The sequence below is a fragment of the Pseudorca crassidens genome, chromosome 4 (assembly GCF_039906515.1).
Source record: "Pseudorca crassidens isolate mPseCra1 chromosome 4, mPseCra1.hap1, whole genome shotgun sequence".
Taxonomy (NCBI): domain Eukaryota; kingdom Metazoa; phylum Chordata; class Mammalia; order Artiodactyla; family Delphinidae; genus Pseudorca; species Pseudorca crassidens.
In genome coordinates, this window is record NC_090299.1 from 31695273 (window position 1) to 31708569 (window position 13297).

General features: G+C 42.3%; 1 protein-coding gene across 11 annotated transcripts in view; it reads right to left on the bottom strand.

The window, feature by feature from the left end:
* SGMS2 (sphingomyelin synthase 2) overlaps nt 1–13297 on the bottom strand; it is a 113420-nt gene that overhangs the window by 33398 nt on the left and 66725 nt on the right. For all 11 annotated transcript variants that reach the window (XR_010942903.1, XM_067735386.1, XM_067735379.1 and 8 more), the window contains 3 exons: nt 11106–11223; nt 5669–5822; nt 29–195 (listed from right to left, as the gene is read on the bottom strand). Coding sequence is in view for 10 of the 11 variants with exons in the window: in XM_067735379.1 (XP_067591480.1) it covers nt 29–195; nt 5669–5822; nt 11106–11223 (439 nt within the window). In the remaining variant the exon portion in view is untranslated. The remainder of the gene's footprint in view (nt 1–28; nt 196–5668; nt 5823–11105; nt 11224–13297) is intronic.

Consider the following 13297-nt stretch of genomic DNA (forward strand, 5'->3'; position numbering starts at 1 on the left):
CCTCCAAGGATAATTTCACCGCTCTCACCTTTTCATTGGCCATGGAATGGTACCACCAGAAGAGCCGTGTTGTGATATAATAAGCAACGATCACATCGACAGTATAGTGTTCGTGCGCTACAAGAATGCAGATGATCCCAGCAGCGCTCAGCAGCCAGCAGATTAGGTGATACCACCAGAAGTGACGAGGCGAATCTGGACAGCAGAAGAGGGAACAGTTAATAGGATTCCCAGACGTGGACTGAATGATGACAGTCTATCCTAATGACCGGAGAAAAGTCTAAGGCCAGGAAGTCACTGAAGGAGAAAATGGATAACCCAAAATGAGTCCCTGTGAACTGGCCGGGATTTGCTCCGGTTGCCCGGGGGAGATGAGGTGCTGCTGGTAACAGGTCTAATAGTAATTCCCTGGGGCGGTGGGTAACACTAGATACTCTAGGTCTTACCCACAGCGTTTAATAATTAGGAAGAGAACAGAAATATTTCACATTAGGTTGGAACTGGCTCACACTGGCTCCTGTAGGGACCCCACTGGAAAGAGAAACAGTAGAGTGAAAAGAAAGGATAGCTGTCGGGAACTCCCTGATGGTCCAGGGGTTCGGACTCAGCACTTGCACTGCTGTGGCTGGGTTTAACCCCTGGTCAGGGAACTCAGATCCCATGAGCCGTGCTGTGTGGCCAAAAAAAGAAAAAGAAAGGGTCGTTGTCTATGAAAAAGGGGCAGTGGGGTGGAGGAGGTAATGAGAAAGCAAGAGTAATTTTAGGTCTCATATATAAACTTACTTTGATTTCTGCAGGGGGAGAAAAATAGTATTTGTGGCTAGCAATATTTTGATTCTCAGCAATTTTATACTGTTATTGCCAATAGCAACTATAAGACACTCCCTATGTAAAGCGTGGGATTCATGCCTATTCACTTATGGGTTTGAGCCTTACCTAGAGAGGGCACTAAGTTCACGACACTGATCGGCTATAAGAGAGAACTAAAGCGCTCGGCAGGTTACACGTGATCGCACGCCCCCCAGCCTTCCCACACAGGTGGTAATGACACAGGTGTAACTGGAACCAGTGCTCATCTCTAATAACTTTTCTTTTCTTTGAATAACTGTTTCCTTTTTTCTATTTTAAAGCTTTATTAGCTCACAAAGATAATAATCGAATAAACTAAAATTTATTTCATATTTAACTGTGTTTATATTTATAGTGATATTTACTTTCAAGTGTGGAAGAATGGTTGAATAGCAAAAAGGTCCATTTCCAGAACTTTACCTGACACGTCAAATCAAACATGGTTCAAATAAAAATTAAATAGCTGTTGCTCTTTGAGTCCTACGTGGAACAGTAAGATGATAAACCCGTATTTGCATTTCAAAGTCTGATTTCCTACTTCTGAACGTGCAGCTCGTTATTTCCAACTCTTGCTTGGTTCATTCTGCCACGAGGTTCTAGCAGATAACTCAGGAAATCCGAGAATTTTATAGCTAGGAGAGGCCTTGCTTCTGCAGCCTGGGGGGCCAGATCCAGTCCCCATAACTGTTCTGTTAGGATCTGAATGTTAAAAATTGAAGTAACATTCAGAAATCTGGACATTTCACTAAATATGCATTCTCCAGCACCACAGACCTCATCCCTCCCTGAAGCCTCACATCAGCCCTGCTTCCCTTCCTAACAGGTCATCTGGTATTTACCTTAAAAGTCCAAAATGTCTGAGCAAAGCAGAACTATTTTGTATTTGTTTATCCACAGGAAGCAAAGCTGAAGTAGGTAGGGAGTAAAGAGGTGGCCCATTTTACTACTCGTGGAATTGAAAATGAGGTTTCAGGAATGGCTAGATGCCCTAGCAGTGCTCTCCTAGCACATAAAAATGTATTCTCTATGAGCTACCACACTGGGATCACTGCTCATTAATTGAGAACACTGGCTGGCCCAAAGAAAAGATTTAATATAAACTATTTTGAAATAGAAATGGCAAAATGGTAATCCTCTCTGTTCTCTCATTCTACCCACAGGGATAACCTTGAGCTGAGAGATGATGATACAATTATTAATGAACTCCACTGTCTGTGTGGGATCCTAGCCCTAGCTGTCAATGAATAATAGAGACAATAGACTTTGTGTAGTAGCAAGGTAAAAAAAAAATAAAAGAAAAAGTAGTTTTCTCGACTAGCAAGACATTTGGTTCTAAGAGCTACATTGATTTCTCCAGGCTAATTTTATAAGGAACCTAAGTCCCAAAGATAATATTTGCACACCTGTGTCAGACCCTCTCTTGCTAATCCACAAAATGATTCTGGTCCCACGTTTTCAACTCCTCTCATGACTAAATTCAAATCTGCTTGTAACAACGGAGTAAACAGAGAGAGTCCAAAATGATCAAAAGGCAGGAAAGCAAAAAATATACAAATGATGTATCTAATTCTAGAAGCAGAATGTTCAAAGAAACCACTGGAACCAATGCTTACTCGGAACAACGACACATGGTATAATTTAGAAGGTAACTGTTTTTCCTAATTGCATAGGAAATGGGCGTAAACATGGAATGCCCAGTTCATGTACAGAACTGACTCTGAAGTTGGGTTTGTATCAAGCATTACAGATGTGCCCTTTTGTTTCTCACCAAAACTTGGAGAAAGTGAGAGTCGCATTGACACATATACACTACCAAATGTAAAATAGATAGCTAGTGGGAAGCAGCTGCATAGCACAGGGAGATCAGCTCCGTGCTTTGTGACCACCTAGAGGGGTGGGATAGGGAGGGTGGGAGGGAGACGCAAGAGGGACGGGATATGGGGATATATGTATGCATATGGCTGATTCACTTTGTCGTACAACAGAAACTAACACAGTATTGTGAAGCAATTATACTCCAATAAAGATCTATTTTATTTATTTATTTATTTATTTTTAAAGATCTATTTAAAAAAAAATAGAAAGGAAAAAGCAGAATGTAATTCTTTCCTTGCTGTACGTAGACTTATACAATTTAAACCACCTCAAGCTCAAATCATACGTGGGGAAGAAAATGTCTCCACATACTGCATCAGCCTTTATTAAAGCAGAGAAATAAACACAAAGTTGCCCTGCTATTGCTCTGAGGTGAAAGTACAACAATGAGCAATACATCCAGGCTATTTCTTAGCAATTCTATAAGATCAGACGGCTTGGGTTTCCAAAAATTCTAAACAGAACCAAGAAATTGGTAGTGTACCCTCTGGAGTCAGCCTGCTTGAGTTTGAATACCCCATCCTCCAATTACTAACTGCGGACTGTGGCTTAATTCATTCACTTTCTTTATGCTTAAGTTTCCTCCGAAAAAGGGGGAAAAAGTGTTTCCCTCATGAGGTAGCTACAAGGATTAAACGAGTTAATTTGCATCAAGGCCTTGGAATAGTGCCTGGAACAGAAAAAACAGTACTATGTCTATTTGCTGTTATTGGTAATATCACTTGGTCTTCAATTATTTTATGAAACTGACTCTCAGTTTCCTGGGGTGTTTTCTCTTCATTACCTTATGTTTTCCACCCACAGTAGCTTCACTCTAACATGTAATTCCTCCCGGCCCTCATCCTGCTCTTTTTTTTTTTTTTTTTTTGGTACGCGGGCCTCTTACTGTTGCGGCCTCTCCCGTTGCGGCGCACAGGCTCCGGACGCGCAGGCTCAGCGGCCATGGCTCACGGGCCCAGCCGCTCCGCGGCATGTGGGATCTTCCCGGACCGGGGCACAAACCCGTGTCCCCTGCATCGGCAGGCGGACTCTCAACCACTGCGCCACCAGGGAAGCCCATCCTCCTCCTCTTCTTCTATAAGCTTTTAGGATCTGCAGATTAGAGAGAAGATCCTACAACCCAAATGAACCTCTGAACTGAAAAATGACTGATCTTACACAGATCAGTTTTTGCTGAACTTTCCACTGCAAAAGAGTGAGCACTATAAACAACATAAGTCGCTCTGCCCACCACCCAGAACCTGTAACTAGGTATTAGAAATGAGAAATTTCAGAAGATTGAAATTTAAGGGGGAGTTATTGGTGCACAGACAGAGCTAGGCTCCTCCCCTCCACCACCCCTCTCCAACCGTGTAAGAACAGAACTATGGGGCAAGGTGCAAAAGGCCCTCTGCCTCCAAGTCAGACAGTGTGACAAAGGCCAAACACTTAACATGCTGCTCTCCTAACTCAAAGCTTGTGTGTAGCATTGAGAAAGAAAACAACTCAGAAGATATACAGTTGTCACCAAAAAAAAAAAAAAGACCTCATCTACTACAGAGACTCTCCTCTCTGTCACATTGCCCTCAAAGCAGAATTAAAACCTATAACCCCGGGCAGTCTATGGGGCAAGAATTCACTTCTGCACCACTGGACGATAAACCTTGATGGGTTTAAACCTGTTTGGATTAATGACAGACTAAGAGAAGGGGATTAACCAAGGAGGACAGCGGGGAAGGGCCTCCTTCCCCTGGTCTCTGCCCAAAGACCTCCGTGATATGCTCTGCAAGTGAAGAAAACTGAGATAAGCCTCTAAAAGAACAATGGCATGGGGATAGGGTATCTTGGAACTAAAGATGAAGGTTAATTTTTACCAGCTTGGTAAAAATGGAGGGAGAAGCATCGCTACTTCACAAGGATTTTGAGATAATGGGCCCAAATGTACAAAGCCTCAGAAATCTGCTAGGCAGCTAAAACCAAGTAAAACCTCCTTCACAATGAACAAGACGTTATTCCAGCCAAAAAAAAAAAAGCCACTGGAATACACAAGAATTTTGTATAATGGGAATTAAGCATATAAATACGGGGAGATATTCCTCATCTCCATGTTGCTTTCTAAAAAGAAAACGGTTAGTATTGGCAAACTGTTTCATGAAGATTCATATTCAAGCACAGAAAGCTACTGGAAGGGACGAAATTAGAATAAAGTGGGATAAGGAAACGTTACAAAAGGTTTAAAAAGGGGAAAATATTAACCAAAGTATTTGGGGTGATGGAATGCATGTTCCATACAATGGAAACTTCATTCAAAAGTCCTTTCCAGGGCTTCCCTGGTGGCGCAGTGGTTGAGAGTCCGCCTGCCGATGCAGGGGATGCAGGTTCGTGCCCCGGTCCGGGAAGATCCCACATGCTGCGGAGCGGCTGGGCCCGTGAGCCATGGCCGCTGAGCCTGTGCGTCCAGAGCCTGTGCTCCACCATGGGGGAGGCCACAGCGGTGAGAGGCCCGCGTACCGCAAAAAAAAAAAAAAAAAGTCCTTTCCATTTGGCTCTGGAACACACTGATTCTTTTTTGCAGTAACCTTAACAATGATTCTTCTTTGTTTCAACATTAAAATAGCTTTTCATACCTTAAGAAGTACTAACCAAGGAGGGAGACATTTTGGAGGCATGCTAAATGTTAGCAAGAAGCCAGGGCCAAGCTTTAAGCCTTCCTTCAGTGTTCAAATCACATACGACTGGTTGAAATGATTTAAACACACACACACACACACACACACACACACACACACACACACACACACACACACACACACACACACACACACACACACACACACACACACACACACACACACCCCTCTTTCCATAGCTATCGATTCCAATAGAATAAGGACTCATCGGTTTCAGGGCTTAGGGATCCCGCCCACTACAACAATCAATAAAGCAGGAATGAGTTATTACTTACATTCTTTGATGAACAGATAAGTAAGTGTCAGCACAACGGTGTGACCGCTGAAGAGGAAGTCTCCGCACAAGATATGCGACCCAGTTATGGACAATCCGCCACCAGAAATCAACCGTAGAATCCGCTGCACTTTTGCCTGAGAGTCTCCGTTGAGCTGAATGACACAAGAAGATCAGGAAAAAAATGTATAAGCTGATAAAATCATGTTTTAGCCTAATTTAGGTGATATTTAGAAAGGCCACCAGGTTGTGATTTTTTTCTTTTTAACTTCAGTCAAAAAGAATCCAAGGGGGAAGCTCCTCAAACTGGATTTTATTCATCGTATTGGCCAGTTTTAGTGATATGCTTTCAATTATTCAATATGTTACTAATAATACATTTTAGTGGTGGTGTGTCCTTGGGCAAAGCTTTTAAAAATACTAATAACCAATGACTTCACCACAGTTATGGATTACGAAGATCAAAGCTCCTTCCTTTCCACTTTGCAGGGGGAGGCTGGGGTTTCAGATGGCTAATACCTGATTCGGCTGCACTCCACATCACTAATATTCTACAGTGTATTCATGCCTGGTGCTAGGTGGGCAACCTAAAGTGTGCATGTAGCTGTATTAACATCTGATCAAAACATTTACAGTTAAAAAGAGCTGCAATACATTAATTTAAACAGGCTTGAAAATGACGGATTAGGGATGTACTGGCCGCTGTAAAATGAGTAGCTCGATCAGAAAAAACATCCTCCGAAGCAATACCCTGTGTGCTGTGGCAGGAGGTCAGGAGAGAGCTCCCTGGGCAAGGGTGGAGAAGCCCCGAGAAGCTGTCGTGATGACACGGGGAACAATGATGGGTGAGGGCGGGAGATGAGGCAACAGTCAAAAGTTCATATCCCGTTAAAACTTAAGCATACAGGTATCACTTACATGTGGAATCTGAAAAATACAACGAACTAGTAAAATAACAAACAAGGAAGCAGACTCACAGATATAGGGAACAAACTAGTGGTTACCAGCGGGGAGGGAAGGGAGAGGGGTAATATAGGGGTGAGGGAGTGGGAGATACAAACTACTGGGTATAAGATCGGCTCAAGGATGCATTGTACAACACGGGGAATAGAGCCAATAATTTGGCAATAACTGTAAATGGAGTGTAACGTTTAAAAATTGTATTAGCCCCCCCCAAAAACCGCCCCCCAAAACCCAAACCTTAAGCATACAGGAAGGAGTAGTGGACTGAGATAGAATACATGGGAAAATGGAACATTGAAACACTGTACGGCCGGATGGAGGGTTTCCGATCAGTCTAATAGCAAGTGAATAGGTTTAGAAAATCAAAGAATGACACTCAGAAATAAAATGGAGTCAGAGTATACACAAGAAGAGAAATATAGAAAGACCATTAATGACTATTTTCACTTGGGACCGGGGGCACAGTTGTAAGATACAGTGCTTTTCATACTCAGCGATGATCCTTCTGGGCAACTGGCCCCCGAAGCACGGCCAGGCCAGTCATGATGGTGGCAAACTGTTTGGTGGTGTAGACAGGTAGTGTCTAGTCCAAGTAGACATGTAGTGGTGAAGGAGGGTAAGATGTGTACAGATGGAGGAGAAGACGGTCTAGGAGTAGAGAAATTGAGTCTCCAAAGCAGGTGGGAAACCATCCTATATGGTAAAATGGGAATTATGGCAGGATTCCTTGCCTAAAACTTTCGTGATTAAAAATATCTTATGGATCTGGAAAGCTTTCTGGTATTCAGGTGACCCTTGTAAAAAGGCAAACACACTATCGGGTGATAGTTGAGAATAAGGCTCTGCAGCAGAAAATGACATGAAACAGGATTAGAGGGCAGCGTGAGAAACTGGAGGTTTCAAAGAAACTCAACTTTCTTCAAGAGTTTGCTTAGGCTGAGCCCAGCTGGCAAAACCGAGAGAACATGTGCATTTTATCAAGAATCGAGTCCTTAAACCAAACATGCCAAGTAACAGGTGACCCTGCCTTGAAAAGACAGGGTCTAGCAGGCAGTAAGGGATCCAAACCCGGAGAAGATAAGGACTGTTGACAGAGTCGCAGGACTCACTTCAGGTGCCCCTCAGGAAAGGCGTACTGCAAACCACATAAAATGACGTGAAAGCCCTTGATGTGGAGGATAGAATCTAGCATGCGCTTATCAGATCAGCCACAGACCTTCAGGAATTTCTGGTTGTGCGGTTGGTACAAACAACTGTCAACAATGAGATCAAACAGAAAGGTACATACACTCCGCCTGACCATTGTGTTCCCAGTTTAAAGAACACATTATTCATTTCAAAACTATAATAATATTTTTTTATCCACTGACCCACCCCAACTCAATACTCGAATTTTCTAAGGGCAGAAACACTTAAATTTCTTTACTAGAAAGAAATTTAGATGGATCAAAAGGCATAATTAAACCAGGAACTAAAATACTGCCACACATTCTCTTCTCCCCCCTTTCTTTTCTCCCCCCTTGATTCCATATGCCTTCACAGAACAGAGGAAGGACTCTCTTCTTGCTTTTTCTGTACTTTCTCAGTTCTTAATTCCTCAGTCCTGTCACTGCTATCTTAAGATGTCAGATCATGCTCAGCATAAATGTTAAACAGAACTTCAAGAAAGGAAATTTTAAAAGAGGGCTGAGAGAAAACTGGGAAGGGGGAGGGTAATAGCGAGAGTTGGGATTAACAGATTATTTTCTAGTTCTGTTCTATTTCATTGAGGTCCTCTATCACACACCACTAAAGACTCTAGTTCCTCTTAATTTCCTCATTTTTCAGGCCCATTCTATGCCATTCCTGGTTATGAAGCTGAAGATGTAGAAAACCAGGAAGAGAAGCATCGACCATAATAACCAAAACAGAGCTCAGTGTTCTCAAGGGTTCCTCAAACTATGACCGCCACACATTTCCCACAAAAATAAATTAGGTACAAGAGAGCCCAACTTGGCTGCTGCCAAACCAGAAACTTTACCATCCACACCATCCCTTCAATTTAGAAGAGAAGTCCTTTGGACCTCTGTGGCCAGGATGAGAGGGAAGCTTTCTCAGGGAAAGGAATGTAGCTGTGCCAGCCCAACATGCCTGTGGCAAAAGGGGTTCGAGAAGCTAAATCATTTCATGTGAGTTCTAATAACTAGGTCAATATCTATTTGAACACAATTTTCAGAACTCAAATTTTGCAACTGCAAACTAAAACTTGGGTGTGTGGGATGAAGCAAATCGTTAAACCAAGGACTTAAAGTAAACCATAGGATAGAGAAGGGGGAAGACAACTGGAAAACTGTGAGAGCTAAGGATTTCACTAAGGGCCTATCACTGTGATGGCTCCTGTGATCACATCCACTAAGTAACAAGTGATAGGAGGCATCAGTGACTAGTCAGATAACCTTCCATAGCAAGTGGCTTCAGTATACACAGTTCTGTCATTGCTCTCAGTCACTAAGGGCATTCTATAGAGTCAGCAACAAAGGAGACAGGTAGATTATCTAACAGTTTTGTAACCACAGAAATCTAAGGAACACTCGACGCCAGCGGCTGAACCACATTTAGAATGCAATTCTGCCTCTTGCTCTGTAAGACCACATCACCTCTACTGAAACAAATTGATCTGCGTTTGTTTTACTGAACCACGATCCAGGCACCAAACCTGCTGATGCTTCAGGAAAAGGTCTTAGGTCTTGACATCTGAACACAGGGCCTGTTCCCAGAGCTTCCACTGTGAACATTTGTAGCTTGGTTATCCAGCAGTACATTTGCTCTTGTGGCTTCTGAAAATTGCAACTTTTCCACAGAAGATAATCTTTACATGCTTTCTGTAATCATAGCAATTTATCCCTACAAACCTCACCCGTTACTAGGATGGGCTTGCCTTCTTTCCTGTGGCCATTTCTTCATTTAACCCATTGCAATAACCCCTTAGAAGGGTTTATTATGCTTCTGAACTTCTCCCATGACTTAAATTAGTTTCACTAAAATCAGTCAATGTTTAAATTCAATATGTACACTTTCAATTACAGACACTTTCTGCTTTGATGGCTTTGGAAAATTATAGCTTCTCCAAACCACATCTATATTTGGTGAAGGAGACTGCTGACTTCTTCAGAACACTATTTTTCCTTCCACCTTGGACATCTGCTTAGTGTTCAGTTAAATATGATAGACTTCATTCTCTTGCCCAGAAAGCACATGATTTGTAAGTTTCCTTTTTAAACCAGGGCACACTGGGGTCTAAGATGATTAACAGCTCTCTTGAGAAATGACTCTACCTGGAGAAACCATAAATCCTGCTTACAACAGTTTCAATATCCATTCTCACACTCTATCTCAGTGAAAGGCCACTCGATCCTTCCAGTTGCTAAAAACTTTGAGGTCATCCTTGACTTCTTTCTCTTAAACCCATATCCAACTTATTAGCACATCCTGTGGGCTCTACCTTCAAAATATATCCCGAGTCAAACGGCTTCTCCTCATTTCCACTGCCACCACCAAGGTTCAAGTTCCTACAATGGGCACAGAGGCTCTGTGAGATCTCTGGCTGCATCATCTCAACTCTTCATAACTCTATGCAGCCACACATGTCTCCCTGCTCTTCCCTGAATGCGCTATGATTAAGTTATTTCTTTGTCCTGGAGTTCTCACCCCATTCACATGGCTCACTCCCTCATCTTGGCTGCCCAAAAGCTTTCTTATTGAAGAAGTTTTCCTGACCACTCTATAAATTAGTACCTACCCTCATAGACCCTTTCACCCTTACTCAGCTTTACTGTTCTCCATCTGATAGCCACCTGACTTACCACCATGTAACAAGTTATGACTTCATTTAACTGTCGCCATCCTTCAATAAGAATATACGTTCTCTAAGGGCTTCCCTAGGGGCTCAGTGGTTGAGAGTCTGCCTGCCGATGCAGGGGACACGGGTTCGTGTCCCAGTCTGGGAAGATCCCACATGCCGCAGAGTGGCTGGGCCCGTGAGCCATGGCCGCTGAGGCTGCGCGTCCGGAGCCTGTGCTCCGCAACGGGAGAGGCCACAACAGTGAGAGGCCCGCGTACCACAAAAAAAAAAAAAAGAATATATGTTCTCGGAGGAGGAGAACTTTGTTTTGGTCATTGCTGTTACACAGTGCCTGGTATATAACAGGAACTTAATACTTTCAAAGTGAATTCATGAATGAGTAAATGAGAAGGCAAAAATGCCCCGTCAAAGACCCAATAGTAACTTCCAGTTAGCAGAAAATGAATTTTTTATGCACAAACATATAAGTTTTATGAACACATTTTAATGTTTCCCCCCAAAATCTAAAGCAAAACAAAATATGCTAGATTTCAATTAACATATATGAACGTGTCTAGGAGAATGCATAACAGAGAGCAGGTGTTCAGTCACTGTTCGCTTAATGTCCTCTAAATGGTAATTCAGAGGGGCTTACCTTTGGAGCACACTGGAAATGCATTCCAGGCACAGGGAGAGTAGTAACGTACATCGTGATACAGCGATATAGGTACAAAGTTCCAATGATAAAAAAGAATCTGCGCCCCACTATTGACCTAAAGGAAAAACAGGGATGGGGAAAAATAGGTTTACTGGGGTTTTTTGCTCCTAAGGCAACATAAAATAATGTTTAACAGAATAAAGAATAATTGTAGTTTTCAGAAGTGAAGATTCACATACTGCAATTAATCTAGGTGGGTTGGGCCCCAAAGGAATGAGTCTCTGAGGAGAGGGGGTGTTAAAGTAGATTAAGGGTTTTACACAACTACAACTCCTAAAAAAGGCCCTCTTTGCCCGAGAATTCAATGAACCTCTCTACGTTGTCAGTCAACTCACTGCATTAATAAACCCTCTTCTGAGAACACAGCAGAGGTATAAGCGAGCCACGGTCACAGAGGAATTAACTAATGAGCTAAGGTGATACGACATAATTGGGCACACAGGGAAATGGGACAACTCTTTTAACCTAAGTTATATAAGCAAGGTTTATTTGGAGACTATCCAAAAATATTCTGACAACTTAGGCATGAACTATTTTGTCTATAACCATAGAGATTTTCAGAGAATTATATTTTGAAGATGTTCACAGTGTCCTCGTGCATTTAAGGACATTTAAGAGTGAAGCTGTAAACTGATTAGTTTACCCTGATTTTATGCAATCTTGATCAAAAGAGGTAAAAAAAAGAATCCCACAAGCCCTTTTTCACTTTATATGTTTCGGTGAATACAGTTGTCTTGACTAACATTAGTCCCTGTCCTTCGCCCCCTAAGTGTCGTCAGTCTAAGGCAGTGGTTCCCAGAAGCTGGCTGTGAGCACACTGTCCTCCAAAGGGAAGGGTTCTGCCCATCTGTACCACTGTCTCTTGGGTACCTGAATGGGCATCAAGAATTCTGAAGATGCCTGTTGTGTAGCTGGAGGTGGGCCTATAAACTCTGGGCTCTATAAAGATGGCTGGGATCCACACAGCCCCTAGAATTACTAGTTATAACTTCCCTAGTACACAAAATATGTTACTCCAGGTCTCCCATTTTCAGAGCTCTCAAACTTCCAAAACCAGTGATCAAAAACCTGTGGAAAAACAGGCAATTTTAGGCATGTGGAATATTTTAAGTTTCCTCCAAGACTGTGGTCTGCCATGGATCAAGGTCTAATTCAGGTTACTGTTGGGACTTCTAAAGCATCGTGTACAAATATAATTTTAGCTGCCTGTCTCCAAGAGCTATTTTAAGGAGATTCCAGGGTTTCTGGGGTCAACATATAGAGAGAAACACCTTGACTAGTTGATGAAAGCATCTATTTCTTGCAAGGCATTTCTTTCAAAGGCTTGCTATTCTAGCCCTGCCTTTTCTAGTACTGAAAAGGAACAGGTAATGAACATTGCTGAATGCTTCCATTTGGTTAAGTGAAAAACTATTCTCCCTTTGATTCAAACCCAGGTTCAAAGAGTGCTGAATGGTGCTCCATGCTGTTAGACAAGGTGAAGTAATAAGCAGGAATTATTATGGGTCAATTATATTCATTCCAGTATTCAGAGTTCAGCTGTACTCAGAACAGAAAATTAACTTAAGAGGTGAAACATGCATTCTGCAGCCTTATTTAAAGAACTACTGCCAGTGATTTTTTCCCCCCATAGCTTTCAAGGTGTTTTAAGTGAGAGTGAGAGTGTAAGAGAGAGAACAACTAGAATTTCTTATTCAGCTGGAACGTTCAAAACGGGTTATAAAAATTACTCTACCAGTTATTACAATATAAGATCCAATTCTATATGAAAAGTAAAAAGGAAAATTAGTGTGATTTCCCCAAGTTTTTGCTGGTGGATTGTGACCCAAACAGTAGCTATCATTAAAACATGCGGCTGGCCTGTGTGAAAACAAGTTTTGACACGGTAAAACCGAAGCTGGCACTGGAGAGACAGGTAACAACTGTCCTCTACGTGAAGATGCAAATACACCGAGACTGTACTGCAGGCTGGAAGCCAGCTACTTACCCGGCCCTGGGAAATTTCTCTTTCACACACATATACAAATAAAACTTTGCTCTAAAACAAAGGAGAGAGCAAATATCTTTGGCCTGAGCAGTCTCTCTTATATTCAGTGTCAATTCCAGACACTAAAAAGGAAAACGCTAAA